We start from the raw sequence: 18247 nt of genomic DNA, 5'->3' as shown, positions 1-18247 counted from the left end.
CCAGACAATCACACTCTTCTCCCTCCTGGTTTGGTACCTTTTCATGGAGTAAACAATTCTTTAATTTCCTGGTGTCCTTTTAATGAGGCCACTTGATGCCACAGTTTCCCCCTCCTTCTCTACCTATGTCTCTAATGTCACTTTAACTTGTATTCCCACTGCAGCCAGACTCAAAAACCTACATATCCCATGGAAATCCCTCCACTGGCTGTCATTCCCGCCAGGAATATGCATGCTATGTCAGGAAAATTTGAATTAAAAGAGAAGCAGAACCGTGGAGGGTTTTTAAGCACCAGTGTGGCACAGCGAGGATGCTTCTCCCTCTTGGACATCAGGATTACTCCAGGGGAGGGATTAAGAGGTTTCCTGCATGCCTCCTAAACTGCCTGTGCTGCTAACAGGGATCAGCACGTTTTTCCACAAACACTTCCCTTTTCCCATGGGCAAAGCAAACATTTGGAAGACCAACATGATGCCACAATGCTCCAGTGTTTGTCTTGGGAGAGGAATCTGCAGTCACCCTGGCAGGAAATGAGTCCTTCTCCTAATATCCAAGTGCTCTGTTGGTCCCATCATCCCTGAGCTGATCTCTGTAACACCTCTGCTCCTTGCACACCACTAACCAGGATGAAATTCTTTTCCTCATCTTCCAGCCTGGTGTTCCAACCTTCCCAACACTGGAGCAGCAAACATTTGGAAGACCAACATGAGAAGCAGCTCGTGCTGGTGCCGCGTCAGTAAATTCAGGCTCTGGCTTCTCCCTGACCCACTCGATTCGCCCCCTCCCCAAAGTTTTCCCCCAGCCCCTTCCCGAGGAGGGGGCCACACTTACTCCTCTGGGAGCGGGCGCAGCAGAAGGCGACGATGGTGGCCATCAGCACCAGGAACGCCACGCCGGCCCCCACGGCCACGCCGATGATCACCGCCATGGGCACCGACTCTGCAAGAGGAAGGAGAGGGAGCATGAAGCGGGATGAAGGTCCCAGAGGTGGCTTTTCCCCCCAGGGACCCACCCCTGGCTGCTGGCAAGCGGCTCGGTGAGGAGCCCGGGGAGGGTTTTGGGGCCTCCTTCCCCGCTCCCCCGTCCCCGCTGCCCCTGGGACACTGCAGGTTGTGCAGCCCTGACCTCTCTGTGCCTCAGCTTCCCCTGGGAGGGAGAGGAGGGGGCAGCCAGAGGAGCAGGTTAACAACTGCTCTCCTTAGTGCCCTGCAGGTTAACAAATGAGCATCTCGAAAGGATGAAGTGCAGAAGAAGACAATGTGTTAATATTATTAAGAAAGAGAAATGGCATCCGAGCAGGCTGACAGATGAGTTAACCCAAGAGCCGTCATTCACAGCCCCTGCCAGTTTTATATCCCAGTTTCCTGCCTTCTCCCATGGCTTATCAACTCTGTCATCCTTCCCAAGCTCCTGAGGGTGCCACAAAGACTGGGACAGGAGGGGTGGCCCGTGCCGGGGCTGAGGCTGTGGGGTGGGATGTGCAGGCAGGGTCTGTGGGAGGCAGAGCTGGGATTACATCCTTCTGCCTACAAAACTCTGGAGCTGGGTTCCCAGCAGGGATTTCAGACTGTGGCTCAGCCAGCAAAGCTGATTTATCCACTCAGATCCCAGCAGCAGCCTGGGAGGTGTGGGGAAGGGGGGTGGAGTATGAAATCATGTTTGTGGGGAGGGGGTCAGAGTTGGAGCCCCTGAGCCTTGTTATCTCCCTGCTCAGTCCCTCTGCTCCCTCCAAGCACAGTTCCCAAAGGGAGGGGCAGGCTGAAGAGGAGCAGATTGCTGGCCACATGCTCCCCCAGGAGCCCTGGTCTGGGGCAGGGGATGAGGAAGGCACAGGGGCAGCACATCCCACAGCATCTGCTCCAAGATCCACCCAGCCCTGCTCTGGGGCCAATGGAGGCTGGCCAGCACTCTCCCACGATGCTGAAACAAGCTGATGCCTGCAAATAGCCCTGGAAACTTGCGCTTCTCCCTCTCTTTTGTCCCATAATGGCACTTTCTGGGACTTCCGCAGCATTTAAAACACGGCTGTGTAACATCATCCCCCTCTCGGGGTCTGGGAAGCTGGGGCACAGAAAGTGTTGGTTTGCAGAGCAGGTCAGTGGCAGAGGGGAGCTCTGCTGACCTCTCCAAATCCCCAGTCCTGCCCCAGTCACTGCCCTGCAGTTTCCCTACGCCCCTTCCTGCCCTGCCTGCCCTGCCGGAGAGCTGCGGGGCCAGGAGGAGGATGCCGGGCCCTCAGGTGTGGTAATGGCTGGGGACAATTCACATTCACGGTCAGCTCATGATTTCCATACCTGCTTGAATACCAGCTCCTGATTTCATTTCCGTACCTGTTTGAAAATAAAGCAAGTGTCCACAGCCTGGCACAGCCCAAGCGCCCACCGCAGCCTCCTGAGCGCTCAGCCCCTGCTCCGCTCCGCGCTCCGGCCGCAGGGCTGTCCCCGTGAAGGGGATGGCCTCTGCCACCCTCGGTGTCCCCCTGCCCGGGGCAGGGCTGTCCCCTTGCCTGGCCTGGCAGGGATGGTGGGATCTCAGCTCCGAGCCTGCCCGGCCACCCTCCGCTGGGACCGAGCGCTCCCGCGGACTGGCAGGAGACCTGGAAAAACCACTGGCTCTGTTTGCGTTGGAAGAAGCCCAAGGCTAATTTTAAGGGGTTCATTTAGCTCTGATTTAATCTGGACGCCAGCCTTGCCTATAAATCATGGCTTAATGAGAACAATCCACCTGCCTGCCCTGGCATTTAATAAAATAGAGGAGAACTGGAGTTCCTCCAGCAGCTAAGCATTCCTCACACAAGCCGTCTCCCTCCCTTGCTATGGAGAGCCCTGGGAGTGGAAATCTCCTGGGCACCCCTTGGGAATTGCTTCGAGGCTGGGTGGGTAAGCCCAGCCCTGTAAAACGTGCTGGCATTGGTGGCTGGTGGCCAGGATGGAGAGTTCCACCAGCCCAAACGCCTTCCTCCCACCCACTGCCATCACCACGGAGCAGTGGGGTCTGCTCAGAGCAGCCATTCCTGTCCCTCCAAGGCTATAACTGATCCTCCAGCCCGGGGCAGTGGCATCACCTCATGCTGTGGGACAGGGAACAAGTGGTGCAGGATCATCTTGTGCCCTCCATCTTCAGCAGGAGAGTAAAATCAGGAATACCTTGTCAAGCAGAGGCAGAGCCCCCCTCCTGGCCCTCTGCCAGGACCAGGTACCCTAAGGATGCAATCCTACAGCTACCACGGCTGGAGCATTGTCACCATCCTTCCTAATTTCCTAATTTATTACGTTCCTCTTTGGCATCCCAAGAGCTTTCCCGGGCACCTCCTGCCTGTCACAGCATCTCCCCACTCTCACAGCCCAGCTGGGCACTAATTCCCGCTGCCCCCCAGCCCCCAGCGGCCCCCCAGCAGTGCCCACCTTGCTCCTTGAGCCGGATGATCTCGGTGTCGGAGCCGAAGCTGTTCCAGGCAGTGCAGTTGTAGATGGTTTGGAAGTCAGCCCGGACAATGTTGCTGATGGTCAGTGTGGAGATGACCCCCTCGTCCGTGCTCACCGTCTCCACCGTGTAGCGCCCGGAGGTCCCGGATTCCAGGACGTTCTCCTTCCAGGACCAAGCCTGCCAAGCGAGAGAGGGGTGAGCCCGGGGCAGCCCGGGGTGTGCCAGGCACCCGCCGTGCCCCGGGGGGATACTCACAATCCGGTCTGGTGGGGGAGTGCTGCGGATGAAACACTTGATCTGCCCCTTCTGGCCGTGCAGGGCGTGCTGGGTCTGGGTGCTGGAGATGATGGGGGGCCCTGTGGAGAGAGGAGAGGGCTGCTGGCACCCCGTGGGGACTGCTGGGGATGGGGGGTGTTAGTGGAGCTACAGAGGGATGTTGGGGTCCAGCTTTGAGGGTCAGGGGTGGAGCAACAGCTCCATCACCTCCCGTGATGGAGAAGGACATTGAGTGGGGACTCTGGGCTCTGCTGGGTTTCTGCAAAGCCCCCACAGATCCCCGGGATCTCCCATCTCTGCCCCCCCATCCCTGGTGTAAATTACCCTGTCCCCTTCTCCTTGGTGAATCTGGCCCCTGAGAAGGGCTGTTTGCTCCAGAAGCAAAGCAGGATCCCATCCCACCTGGTTCCTCTTCTGTGCTCTCCCAGATTCCATAGGCAACCATCCCCAGGGGTTTCAGGAAGTGTTAGGAGGGCAGAGGAGGCACAGCTGGTACATTCAGGGCACCCTCAGTGACCTGCACTCAGCCTGCCCAATGTGGTGGAGAGGTTTCTGCTGGGAAAACCTTGTCCCCCATTCGGATTTCTGAGCAATACGAGGCCAAACACCACCTGAGCCAGCTTGGGATAGGAAATGTCCTTGTCCTGCTTTGGTGACATCCTGGGATTAGGGGAAAAGGAGTGGGATTAGGGGATCATGGCTTGGTGGGATCGGAGCATCCCTCACTCTCCAGCAGCCCCGCAGGGGAGACCCCAAGGGAGCAACATAAGAGCTGGGATCCTAATTGCTGTTTGATAACCTCCTTAATTAAAGCAGATTTGCATTTCCATGAGTGGCTTACTGCTGGCAGAAGAGAAAACAGCACCAAGCTGGGCTGCAGGGCAGGGAGAGGGCCCAGGCAGGGGCTGGCAGATCTGCCCCTGCCCCAGCTCAGGAATTTTGGGTGTTCATTCCGGGTTGTTACTCCTGGTTTGGGGTCTGTCTCTGGGTTTCTCAGAAAATACAGCCTTGTGGATTTTCCCCCATTCTTTCCCCATGGACTTTTCCCATTTTCCTGACCTGCAACCAATGTGTTCCTTTAAGAAGTCTCAAGGGTTTGAGGTAAAGTGGGGACAAATATTCACCTGGGTGTTCCTGACTGATTCTCATTCCAATCACCCATTTATAAATTTCCAGAATGCACAAAAATGTACCAAAACACCAAATCCTTCCCTCTGGTGCATTCACACGTACAGCTGACTATTGGAATCATCCCAGTAACCCCTTCCTGCAGCAAACTTGCACACTCCCCCCACACTTCCTGCTGAGACACAGCCCTGTCCCTCCTTCCCTACGCTGTTCCGAGGGGAGATGGATGGAAAATGAGCTCAGTGAAGCACAATTCACTGACCAGGGACCACAGTTCTGGCAGCTCAGGAAATTACTGCTGGAAGGGAGCTGCTGTCAACATCAGGAATAGCAGGAGCTGGGCATGAAGGTCAGGACTTGTTTTGATGGAATGGGCACAGCTGTAGGTCAGGGGAAACTTTTGTGCCCCTTTTGATCGAAGAAGACAAAAAAAACCCGCCACACTTTGTTATGTTTTTCTGCCTAAATGCTCAAGATGTTGGTCTAGGCATGATCCCAAGGTGTGAATTCTCCTTTATCCATCGCTGACAGCCCAGCTTTCCCGAAGGTCTCAGTGGGGGTGGGTTGAATCCTTGCTTTGCCTCGTGGTCATCAGGCATCAGATCCTGTGGTCAGTGATGCTCTTGCTCACGTGATGGTCCCAAAGCCATTAAAGATCTTGCTTCTGTAGGCGAGAGCAGTGATGGGATCTGAAGGCCAGGCCTAAATAATAATAATCAAAAGAACCATCTCCTTTCCATTTCAATGGTTGTATGTTACTTCTGAATTCTGGAAGTGCTCCAAGACTGGGTGACGCTAGAGAAAAATGGCTTAATAATCATTAAAAGGATCATTTTCCCCAAGGCGAGTGGATTTTAAATGGCACAAATGCCAATGGCTTCGGGTTTTATTATTGCTTCAGGAGTTCAGAGTCGAAGGCTTATCATCATGATAATAGTGGATGACTAAAGACCATTTGTGAGATGAACATGCCCGGAAATAATAGCACCAAGTCGCAGCCTCTTCGCGTTCGCGGCCGGCGTTTGATTCTCCACCAGGCTCTGGCTCCTTATGAAAGCTGCCAGTCTCCAGCCTGGCATTCAGCACCGAGTGTGAGACAGCCCACAGGCAGGGAAAAGGCTCTAAGCAATGTTGCTATGGATATAAATGATGGAGCTATTGGGGGAGGTTATTTTTAGCGCGTCGGTCCCGATTTATTTGCGCGGTCCTGGCGCCTGGCACAAAAGAGGAGGCTGGAGCAGGAGCCTTCAGGAATGAAAGGATGGCCTTAGCTCCAGTCTGCTTGAGTCCATCTGAACCTTCCATCCCAAGCACAGAATGGTTTGGCAGAAGGGTTTGGTTTAACTCCTTGTTTCCTGCAGAAGCCCTGGGCTGGCTGGTGCTGCCCAATATTGCAAAGCACCATCACAGAATGGTTTGTGTTGGAAGGGACTTTAAAGCCAATCTCATTCCACCCCCCTGCCACAGACAGGGACACCTTTCACTAGCCCAGGTTGCTCCAAACTTGCCCAACCTGGCCTTGGACACTTGCAGGGATGGGGCAGCCACAGCTTCTCTGGACAACCTGGGCCAGGGCCTCCCCACCCTCACAGCCAGGAATTCCTTCCCAGTATCCCATCTAACCCTGCCCTCTGGCAGTGGGAAGCCATTCCCTGTGTCCTGTCCCTCCATCCCTTGTCCCCAGTCCCTCTCCAGCTCTCCTGGAGCCCCTTTAGGCCCTGGCAGGGGCTCTCAGCTCTCCCTGGAGCCTTCTCTTCTCCAGGTGAACCCCCCCAGCTCTCCCAGCCTGGCTCCAGAGCAGAGGGGCTCCAGCCTTTGGAGCATCTCCGTGGCCTCCTCTGGACTCGCTCCAGCAGCTCCACATCCCATGTCCTGACACCAGGACGTGCTCCTGCCCAAGCAGGGGGGCAGGTCAGCCCTGCCCTGCTCCCAGCTCTTGGGCATGTTGGGGTGAATCCTGGGCAAATTACATCCTGGATTAGCCACCTGGAATTGTCCAGCCCTTCTGACAAACCTTTTCTTGCAGAGCAAGGTGGGCAGGGTTGGTGTCCCTGCTCAGCAGCCCGGACAGACAGACTGTACTGCTGGGGATCTGTCCATGAAGGGGATCCTGGGGGGCTTCTCCTGCCAGGGTGGGAGCTGTGAGCAGGCTGGGTGCAGTCAGGAGCATCGAGAGGCTTTGCTGTAAATCCAGCTGCTGCTGATTTATGATGGCACCACCTTCCTCCCTTCCCTCCTGCCTCTGCTGCTCCAGCCCTGCCAAATGCTGCCGCTTTGCATAATCCTCCTTCCCACTAACCAGACTCTGAATCCTATCTGCCTCCTACAGGCTGGTGGCCTTGGCTCTGCCATGGGGATGGGCTGCTCTGTACCCACAGACCTGCGTGGGGAGGGCAGGGGGATGTTCTCCCACCTCAGCATCGTTGTGCCACGATTTCAGATAATTTTGGGAGTGGATGGGCTGGTGCAGGTGGGACTGCAGGCTCAGACTGGGTCGGATGATCCCTCAGTCGGGGTCTCTGTGCTCTGGGGGAAGGATCAGCCCCTCCAAAGCCCATGTGCCCTGCTCAGGGTCTGTGCAGCCAGCCCAGAACAGACACTTCTAAATGCCTAATTTTCCTGTGACGAATCCCAGCCCACGGAGAGAGGCACCAAGACAATTGTATCACCCTCTGGATTTAAAAGCACTTCAAAATATGAGGCATTCAACTTCCCTCTCGAATTACAGCAGAACAGGCTTCCAGCAGAATTCATTAGCTGGATTAGACACACCGAGCTGTGCTCTGGAGCTGGAACTCTGCTCCAGCTGCAGGACAGGCTGCCAAGCCCCGGTGTCTGCTGATGTCACACTTGGGGATGCTGCTCTGGGGCTTGATTCTCCTCACTTGGGGGGCCAGGACACCATCCTGAGCTGGAGGTGAGGGCTTCTCCCTTGGTCCAGCGTCTATGATGGGATGTCCCAACACTGTCACCTTTGGGGTGCACCAAAGCAGCACATCCTGTGGGATGGGATGCTGCAGGCAGTCGGTTCCTGGGAGCTGAGCAGTGAACCCCACTCCTGGATTTCCTTTGCTCCTCCTCAGCTCTGCCAGGTGGGAGCTGCAAAGCTCTGGGGAGCAGCTTTTCTCTGCCTAATGCTCCGAATTCCCGGAGCCTGCAGAACCCTCTGCTCTGCATTCAAGGCATCCGTGTGCCTGGTAGGTGTCAGGGAAGGAGCAGGTTCTTTGTTTGTGCTAATTTGTTGCTTTGTTTTCCATGAGCTCATTTAATTGTAATTAAAGCCCAGCAGCCGCCGGGGAAGGAGGATTCAGGCGCCGAGGAGCTGAGTCGGAGACAGGGAGTGGTTGGTTTCCAGTCCCCTGCTGTGTTGCCCTTGGCTTCCCTTTGTAGGATTATAGAATCCTGGAATGGTTTGGGTGGGAAGTGACCTTTAAAAGTCATCCAGTCCAACCCCCCTGCTGTGAGCAGGGACATCTTCAAGTAGATCAGGTTGCTCAGAGCCCTGTCCAGCCTATCCTTGAATGTTTCCAGGTTGGGGCATCCACCCATCTGCATTACCTGCGTTTAAAATGAAGGCTTGTTGCTGCCTGGGCTGCCTCCTGCTTGTTTCCTTCTCTTATGACAGTGAATGAGGACTGAAACCTGCTGGTTTGTCATGCAGGTGAGAGAAAAAGCAAAATTCAGCCTCTGTTTACACCATTTGCAGCACACCCAGCTCTGAAATTTGTTAGCAGCAGCTGCAGGGTCCTGGCCAGGGCATCATTAAAGTCCAGAGCTCTGAGTGTGGGTCTGGGGCACATCCTGACACCGTGGTGGGTGAGTCCCAAGCAGCCGTGGACGTATCCTCACAAGTATCCTCCCAGGAATCCTCCCAGATATCCTCCCAGGGATGCTCACAGGTATTCTCACGGGGATCCTCACAGGGATCCTCCCAGGAATCCTCCCATATATCCTCCCAGGGATGCTCACAGGTATTCTCACGGGGATCCTCACAGGGATCCTCCCAGGAATCCTCCCAGATATCCTCCCAGGGATGCTCACAGGTATTCTCACGGGGATCCTCACAGGAATCCTCACGGGGATCCTCACAGGTATCCTCACAGGTTCACAGGAATCCTCACAGGAATCCTCACAGGAATCCTCACAGGAATTCTCATGGAAATCCTCATGTGGGTTGGAGAGTTATTAGGCTGCTGGTCTCAGCTCCAGGCTCAATTCCCAGCTCTCCAGCTGTACAACAGAGACAACAGTGCTCTCCGACCTTGCGAGGGTTTTGCAAGATTAATCTATTAAAGATTTAAAGATGCCAGCTCCCAGTTACTCAATAAACCTCTGTTGGTAATAAGGAACCACGTGGGGCTGAGCTAACCTTGGGGTTTTTTTTTGCTTTAACTCGTGAATCTCCAGGAGAATAAACAAAAAATCCACTCTGCTCCTATTGTCCTCCCTCCCTGGTCCAACTGTGGGTGGGATTTCCTCCGAAAGGAAATCTCTGAGGGGGTATTTTGGCAGCAGGAGGGCAGGAGGAGGGCAGTGGTGGTGGGGAGCAGGAGGTACCGTTGACGGTGAGCGTCACCTCCCGCTCGCCCGCGCCCACCCGCGGCACCACGGCCCGGCACACGTATTTCCCGGCGTCCTCCTGGCGCACCGACTTCAGGGTCAGCTTGTTCTCATTGCTCAGGACCTGGAAGAGAGGAGGGGGATACTTTTCAGAAGTTACAAGAGACCTGAGTCACGAGAAACGTGTGTTACCAGCTCCAGAGCCCAAAGTCTGACGTGGCACGGAAACATCACTGACTGCCCTTGGCCAAGGAATAAAGAAGCACCACAGGGGTTTTTTTTGGTTTTGGAATTATAAATCCTGTTCCTATTCATCTGAGTTTGTACAAACTCCAGTTTTGCAAGAAGTTCTCAAACTACAAGAGAAAAATATTGGTGGCTGCAGTGACAGAAAATCCTTGGAGAGAATCACACTTGTGTCCCCGCATTCGCGGGTGCAGGGGAAGCTGCCGGGATTGGCTCGGGGATTTCAAGCCCAGAAGTGGTGGGAGAGGTGGCAGACTCCTGGGAATTGTGTCTGGACAGCCAGGGAAATCTCAGCTGGCTTTGGCAAGCCCCCCTATAGACTGGCTGCAATGTGTCTGCTCTCCCCCTGCCCCCACTGTGCAATGAGCAGCTTTATTAAACCTGGAAAATCGCAGCAGCCCAGGGACTGGCTGAGGGTCTCAGCAGGATCCTGGCACTGCTGGTATTTAAAGAACCATGGCAGGTCTAAAACAAGGAGTGGAATGCCTGGGAGAAAACTCCTACAGTTGCCCTTGGCTCTCTCCGCAGGGCTCTGCAGGCCACAGCCCATCACCTCTCCTGCCTCCAGTGCCCACGGGCCGGGTGAGCCCCTGGCTCTGCTGGTTACTGCTCTCACAGCTGATGCCTCCAGGAATTAGTGCTGATGTGGTGGTTGGACTCCCTGGAGCAAGAAGATGGGGGTCTCAGTCCTAACCTGGCACAAGGCAGAGGCACAGAGTGTCAGATCCCTTTTAAACCCCCTGTTTTAGCAGGGATTCCAGAGTTATCCACACAAACGCCTGCGTATTCTGGGCCTCACCCTCCCTTTGGTCTCTGATTTGCCTCCTTGTGGGAAAAGAGGAAGAAAGAAGGCAATCTTGTGAGACATCAGCCTGGATCTGGAAGCAGAGGGGCTGGGAAACAAACAACCCTGATCCCACATCCCACTGGGACGGTTGGGTGCTGATGGCTTTGCAAAGCAGCATCCCCTGCCAGCATCCCTCTGGGAAGATGAAGGCAGCTCTGCTGACCAGTATAAGCATCTTCACTGGGTTAAACGAGCTGGAGGGTCTATCCTGAGCCCTGAGATCAGAGAATCATGGAATGGTTTGTATTTGAAGGGCTCATCTCATTCCAACCCCTGCCATGGGCAGGGACACTTTCCACTAGCCCAGGTTGTTCCAAGCCCTGTCCAACCTGGCCTTGAACAATTCCAGGGATAGGGCAGCCTCAGCTTCTCTGGGCAACCTGTGCCAGGGCCTCCCCACCCTCCCAGCCAGGAATTCCTTCCCAATATCCCATCTAGCCCTCCCCTCTGGCAGTGGGCTGTCCCTGTGCCCTGTCCCTCCATCCCTTGTCACCAGTCCCTCTCCAGCTTTCTTGGAGCCCCTTTAGGCCCTGGAAGGGGCTCTGAGGTCTCCCAGAGCCTTCTCTTCTCGAGGCTGAACCCCCCCAGCTCTCCCAGCCTGGCTCCAGCCTTCAGAGCATCTCCCTGCTCTTCTCTGGACCTGCTCTACCAGGTTCACATCTTTCCTGTGCTGAGGACCCCAGAGCTGGAAGGGCAGCTCTGCAGGTGGGGTCTCATGAGGGCAGAGTAGAGGGGCAGAATCCTCTCCTTGCTCTGCTCCAAGATGTTCCAAGCTGGCAGGACTCACTTGGAGGGAGCCAGATAAAAAGGAGAAGGTGGCTGTGCCTTGGCACTGCTGGGCAGTGAAGGCAAGGCCTGGTGAGTGGCTGGGGCTGGAGTACAAGGCAGAGGCAGCCCTTGTTCCCACTGTGCCTGGCTCCTTGCAGCCTCTCTGCATGTTCCAGCAGCCTTGAGAACACAGGACAGCTGCCTGCGAGGTGAGAGCCTTGCCTGCAATGATGACAACCCAGAGAAACAACAACAGCAGCTGTGGGATGGGAAAACACCCAGGGATTACTGACCCACCGGGGTTCCTCGGCTGATTCCAGCCATTGGCTCTCCCAAGTCTGTAATTACTTCCCAGGAGATGGCCCTCACCAGGGTCATTATGGCTGTGAACAAACAGCCCAGCAGTTGATGTCTCAATGCCCTGGAGCCCCAGGGAGCAGAGGGGAGGAGGGTGGCAGCCCCTCCTCACTCCGTGGGGTCCGGCCCTGAGCTGTGTGTGGCAGCGCTGCCTCATCCACTCCAGGACACCCCTGCCCAGGGGAAGCTGAAAGGTGCTTTTCAAACCCAAACCTGCCTGTGCCTCCGGATGGGTTTCACATCTCAACCCTCCCTTAGCTTCTCCCGGGGGCTTTGCTCAGCCCTCCTTGTCTGTGAAGAGGTATCAGAGCATGTCCCACCTCCCTGGGCTGACTGAGCCGTGATGACGATTGGCAAAGCTCCTTGTGCTTTTCAGGACAAGAGAGATGTGGAGAAGTTTGCTGGGACAGATCCAGGCTCCCCCGACTCAAACAGCCTCCAGCCCACAGTGGGGAGAGCCAGGGTGGATGCACTAGGATGTGAGCTCCCAAATCTGGGAGCCAGAAAGGACTGTCCCAGGAAGGACCATCCCAGAAAGGACCATCATAAAAAGGATCATCCCGGAAAGAACCATCACAAAAAGGACTGTCCCAGAAAGGACCATCACAAAAAGGACCATCCCAGGAAAGTCCATCCCAGAAAGGACCATACCAGAGTGGATCATTCCAGAAAGGACCATCCCAGGAAGGTCCATCCCAGAAGGAGCTGCCTGCAGGTGAATTGCAGAACCACTGCCCATCAGCGAGATGTTAAGCGCTGCTCTGATCAGGGGTCAACCCTTATGCCCATCATCATGGGCATCAATTCTCTCTTGGGACTTCTTGGCATTAGGAGGAGCCACATTCATCCAGCCAGGAGCTCCCAGAGCACGTGTTCTGCCCCATGGGAAGCATCCCACAGCACCCCTGCCCCGAGCATCCCCCCCTCCCCACAGCAGTTCTTACCACGCCCGAGCCTCGCTTCATCCAGACGATGGTGAGGGAGGGGTTCCCAGTCCAGGCACAGTTGAAGACGGCGTCCGAGCCCAGGTCCACCAGGAGGGACTGTGGTTCTGTCGCCATCCTGGGCCCAACTGCACAGAGGAGCCCGGGGTTACTGCCAGTGCTGGGCTGTGCCAGCCAGAACCCTCACACCAGAGAGCTCAGGGGGTGCTGCTGCAGCCTCAGAGGGACCAGCTCCCCTGGGACCACCCCATGAGCTCATAAGGAAATCAGGGGTCCCACCACTGAAGCATTTACAAAGTCTGAGCAGCAGGAGAGCCCAGCAAGTCCTGGTCACCCTGGACACGTCAGACTGAGCCATGTCCCCTTCCTGCTCACCCTGGGAATCTGGAGTCAGGGTACTCACAGTACACATCCACGGTCCTGCTGATGTTTGTGCTGCCCAGGGCGTTGGTGACCTCGCAGGAGACGGGCTCAAAGAAGAAGGTGTGGTCCACAATGGTTTCATAGAAGTCACCAGAGGCTTCCTTTATAACCTGGCCTTTTTTCGCCCACCTGTTGGAGCAAACAGAGCATCACCATGGTGCTGCTGTCGTGTGTCTCCTGTCACCTCCATGTGTGCACAGGTCGTAGAGCTGGGGGCAGCACAGCCCCTTGACTTTAGGAGGGACATGAATGTGTCCTCAGCACTGTCCCCTCCCCTGGGGATGTAGGGATGTGGGGATTACAGCTGCAGGTTTTGGAGAGGGGCCACCAAAGCGATGTGTGCCTGTATCCCCACTGAGAGCTTTGGGAATGCACCTCATTCCTTAGAACTGTGAAAACCTCAGTGATGGGAGGGATGGGACATGGAGGGTCTCTGCTGGTGGGGAACCACAGTCCCTGAACACTTGCCAACAACATCCTTCCACATCAAACCCACTAAAAACCTTTTCAGCTGCCCCCCACTTTTAACCTTTTCTTCCTTTTGTTTTTTTTTCCCCAGTCAAAGAGAACTTTATCCCTTTAAGGCAGCTGAAATAACATTCCCCCGAAAAGCCAAGCTGGCATTTGCAACACTGCGACTTGCAAATTGTCTTGGAGAACAAGCTGTCAACTCAGCACTTGAATTAAGCCGCTGTTTGCCAAACAATGAGCAAATGTGACCTAATGGGGCACCATCTGGCAACCTGCCACTCGGGAACGGGTGGGAAAGGCAGGAGATGCTGTCAGGCAGTGTGAAAATTCAGCCACTCTTTGGGGGAAGGGAAAGAAAGCCTGGGAAAAACCATATAATAATCCCCCCCACCCAAACAAGTGATAGGTAAGTTGGAGGAGACAGGGTTTGCCTGAGGAATCTCTGCCCTGTTGTCGTGGGGCTGCCCTCTGGTTGTGCTGGATGGGTTGGGAAAGATGCCCCACTGGGAGATGGGCTCTGGAGAGAGGCAGAAGCCCCAGAGGCTGCTTCCCATGTGGGGTCCGTGGGGTGGTTTTGGGAAGGCTGTTCCCTCAAGGTGAAAGGCACCTGCTCTCGGTCCTCCCACGGGTCTCCTGCTGCTCTCTGCTCACTCCCGTAGCTCTGCTGGGTCCCCACCGCTTCAGTGCTGCCCAAAGGCACCAAGGACGACTGGAGCTGCAGGGAGCTCCTGCCGAGGCTCTGCAGGCACAGAAGTGCCTCGGCGGGGCTGGAGTGAGAGTGAAAAGCTGGTCCGTGGCAGGGCGGAGAACACCCGGAGCGCTGCCAGAGCCTCAAGCACCTGTTAATGTGCCCCTCAGTGACTCCTGCCAGCTCCGAACAGCCTCGCCCCCCGATGACACGGCGTTCTGGGATCTGTTCGTGGGCAGATGGAAGTGATTTGTATGCACTGACCTGCCCTCACATTCCATTTATCTTTGCACCTCTAACAGATGCTGACTGGCCACTTCAGCTTCCCTCCCCTCCCCTGCTCCTCCCCGGCCTCCCCCTTCAGTAATTAATCAGGAGATGCCGGTTTTATTTCTAGGGCTGCGCTCCGTGTGTTAATGAGAGAGGTTCCCTATGGAAAAAACAGCACAAGCGACGCCTTCCAGGTGCTGCTCCAGAGGTCCGAGCGGTCGGTGGTGCTTTGGTGACGCCTTTCTCCTCCCAGAGGGAACTGCAGCCCGAGCCAAGCGGCTTGCAAGGGGTCAGCCAGCAGGGCTGATCTCAGCGTCCCGCTTCCCTGCCTCCCGACGGGATCTGCCTTGCCCCGCTGCCCCCCTGCCGCAGGAACGCTGCTGCCCATCGGGGAGAGCATCTGCCAGCGCTGCAGCAGCAGCTTCTTCCTCGGGGATGGGGCAGGAGAGGGATGGAGGGACCTGACAAAGCTCTGAGATCTTGTCCCTGAAGCTTTGCATAGCTTGTGGGATGGAGAGGACACACGATCTCCTGTTTGGTTTGCTGGTCACAAAGGCCTGAATCCACGTTTCAGGAACTTCTGATGAATGAAAGCAAGGAAGGAGGGAAGGTAGAATGCTCGAGGGACAGGGAAATTCCAACTAGTGAACACCACAATGCCTTGTGCTCTTTGCCAGGAACATTTCTGCTCCTTTAAGTCCTTTTACAACTTTGTCCCTGTAGAGGCTCCCAGCCATGAGCAAATTTCCAGCCTCTGAAGGGTCTTGTTCTGCTCCTCAGGTGCTCGAGGGAGACATCAGGTACATGAGGCCATTTCCTTGCAGTGCTCAATGGGATGAGATGCAGCCCCAAACCTTTGGGAGAATCCAGAGCTTCACTTGTGCTGGCCACTTCCCTTTTGCACAAATCCAGCTTCCCTGCTCTGCAAAGGACAAGGAGGAGGCTTCAAGATAAAGATAAAGTGACTTGTGGGCTCTCTGGGTCATGCCCTTGCACCTGCCTGCAGCTCCTCCTCCCAGCAGAGACACGGAGGGCACCGGGAATTGGGACCAGCCGGAGCAGGTGGATTTGAGCCGGGCAGACTTCAGCTGAGATCTTCCTGGGTGTTGCAAAACTGAGGCCGAGGTTTCCAAGAGCTATTTGCCACTGCAGCTGCGTGGGAAAACACCCCCCAACAACCGTGGCACGGTGCTTTATGGCTGGTTCAAAACCCATCGCTTCCGCAAAACTGGATTTCCCGAGCGCGGGGATGTGTCACAAACGGCAATTTTTCGTGCTTCAGCAGAGATCAAGGTTCTTGCTCCCGTTTTCCAAGGCTTAACACGGCTAAATCAATGTGGCTGAACGAGCAGTATAGATCTTTTATAATGTCAAATTGGTTTTTAATAACAGCAGCTGATAACCCTGTTGTAAAGCTTCCCGTGATGGGCTCGTGGACGGCCAGAGGGCAACTTACTCAGGGTTTAAATGAGCCCATAACGTGTCCTACTCACCTATTAACCCTCCAGTAATTATTTATAAACAGAATCTGAATAAAAGAGGGCAGAGAAGATGGGAGGACGTTCCAGCAGCCCCATCCATCACCTCCTGGCTCCGCATGATTTCTTCCTCACGTCTCCCGGGCCGTGTTGCACCAAGCCTGGCTCCCAGCCAGCACTCCTTGTCCACCCTGGAGAGCAGGGACTCCTTTCATTTATATTGTTCCCTTGAAGGTATTTATGGATTGCAAACATGCCTCCCAGGGTCTTTTCCAGGCTATATAAATTTACCTCCTTTACTCTCTCCCCGTATCACTTGGCTGCAAAGTGACCTGTCCCTGTTTGCTGCTGGTTTTTTTCCTAAGCCAGACCCCCCTGCAGGGACAGGTCTGGGCAGGGTGGGCTCCTCCTGTTCCTGTCACTCCCTGGGCAACCTGTGCCAGGGCCTCACCACCATCACAGCCAAGAATTCCTTCCCAATATCCCACCTAATCCTGCCCTCTGGCAGTGGGAAGCCATTCCCCCTTGTCCTGTCCTTCCAGGCCTTTGTCCAAAGGCTCTCCAGCTCTCTTGGAGCCCCTTTAGGCACTGGAAGGGGCTCTAAGGTCTCCCTGGAGCCTTCCCTTTTCAGGCTGAACCCCCCACCTCTCCCAGCCTGTCCCCATAACAGAGATGTGCACATTTCCCCCTCTTCCTTTCTCTTCACCAAGCACCATCTCAGCCTGTTTTCCCAGATGGGCATTTCTTCCCCTCTTGGCTGAGTTTCATTTTGTTATTTCCTTTCCCATATTTCTAACGTGCCTTTGTTTTCCTCTGGCCTCTCTGAGGGAGTACCTGGTGCCTCCCAGTTCAGTATCTTCTGCAAATTGAACCTGCTCGGGTGATGGAGGAAAACAAATTTCAACCGGGAAAGAGATGTTTTGATCCAAGTTTCAAAGGGGTTATTACAGACAGCACTGAAAAGCTGGTGATTAAAGAATGAACAAAAAATAGAATACCTACACTGAAGAGGAAGGGAGGGACTTTTCTAAGGAGACATTCTTCAGGGAAATAGCATTTTTCTGACTCCATCGATCGCTTCCCAGCTAAGAGCACATGCAAGCAAACAAGGACGGACAGTTTGGGATTTGTCAGCTCCCAAGCAACGCCTGGGTTTTGTTTTGGTTTTAATTTGTCAATGTTTTTTCCTCTTCTGCTCTGGTTTCCAAAGGAAACCTGCCAAAACCCGGGATGATGCACCCGTGCTGCCTCCCAGGCTCTCAGTGGGCTGGTCTGCCAGGTCTCCTTCTGCACAAGGGGTTTTACCCAGCAGCTCCATCCCTTTTTTTCCCCAGAACCCTGTTTCAGGCTTCCAGGCTGGTGGATCCCACGAAGAGCTCACCACAGTCAGAGCAAGAGCACAACAAGCCCTACAGAGCATCAGTCCCTGGAGGAGCGTCACCAATGTGCATCATCCTCCTGAGCACTGCCCCAGCTCAGCCTGGCAAATACCTCCCTCTGGCTCTGCCACACAGGCTTGGAATTCTTCAACACACAGCCAGCCTGAACAAGGTACTGACTTCCCAGCCCTGGGAAGGCTGTAGAGCTGAACAAAGTCTTCTTCAGAAAGGTCTGCATCGGGCCATGGCTCCTCCCAGAAGCAGCACAGGAACTACTGGAGGGCAGCACGGGGTTGCTGGGGCTCTCTGGACTCTGCACAAATCCATCCTGCAGACCCACAAGGAGGATTTTGGGAGCTGCCAGCAGGGGGTTTGCTCCTTGAACCAGCACTCCGGTGGTGTTATAAGCCAGGGAAGTGGAGTGTGTCGTCGTTTTTAATTAACAATTCAAAATAAAGTGGTCGCTTGCCATATAAATTGTGTTTACTAGGAATTACTTAAAATGGATAAATATTTTCTTGGACGCATTTTAATTGCTTAATAAAAGTACCAAGAACACCCACAAATACCTTAAATAAATGCATGGCTCGGGGAATGAATTAATTAACATTTCATTCCTGGGAACGGCCATTAATTGCCAGCAATTGCTCGGAGAATGGGTTTTTTTGCTTTACTGCCACAGCAGTACCTTCAGTTCCCAGTGTGTGATGTGACAGTCCCCTCTCATCCCCACGTGTGACAGCTGCCAGTGGGGTGCTGTGGGCACCACCCCGCTCTCCCCCTGGCATCCCCCGTGGATGGAGCTGATGGTGTTTTGTGGGTGAGGCGCTGGCATCTCTTGGAGGCCCGAGGTGGGCAGGGACAGTGGGTGGCTCATGCTGGCATCTCCAGTGAGTGACAGGCTCGTGAGAGTGATGGAGTGAGGAGCAGAGCCCGAGCGGTGTCACACCCTCCCCCCGCACGGCCCCGGCGTGATGCATCGCCC

General features: G+C 55.0%; 1 protein-coding gene across 4 annotated transcripts in view; it reads right to left on the bottom strand.

Moving 5' to 3' along the window:
* Positions 1 to 18247, bottom strand: part of KIRREL3 (kirre like nephrin family adhesion molecule 3) — a 362894-nt gene that overhangs the window by 11251 nt on the left and 333396 nt on the right. For 2 of the 4 annotated variants that reach the window (XM_064634483.1, XM_064634485.1), the window contains 7 exons: positions 12957 to 13105; positions 12554 to 12681; positions 9389 to 9515; positions 3683 to 3783; positions 3406 to 3604; positions 2296 to 2331; positions 833 to 940 (listed from right to left, as the gene is read on the bottom strand). In XM_064634483.1, coding sequence (XP_064490553.1) covers positions 833 to 940; positions 2296 to 2331; positions 3406 to 3604; positions 3683 to 3783; positions 9389 to 9515; positions 12554 to 12681; positions 12957 to 13105 — 848 coding nt within the window. The remainder of the gene's footprint in view (positions 1 to 832; positions 941 to 2295; positions 2332 to 3405; positions 3605 to 3682; positions 3784 to 9388; positions 9516 to 12553; positions 12682 to 12956; positions 13106 to 18247) is intronic. The other 2 variants (XM_064634484.1, XM_064634486.1) reach the window with 1 other exon arrangement.

This window comes from Pseudopipra pipra, chromosome 23 (genome assembly GCF_036250125.1).
Source record: "Pseudopipra pipra isolate bDixPip1 chromosome 23, bDixPip1.hap1, whole genome shotgun sequence".
NCBI classification, from domain to species: Eukaryota; Metazoa; Chordata; class Aves; order Passeriformes; family Pipridae; genus Pseudopipra; species Pseudopipra pipra.
This window is presented reverse-complemented; position numbering and strand designations above follow the sequence as displayed.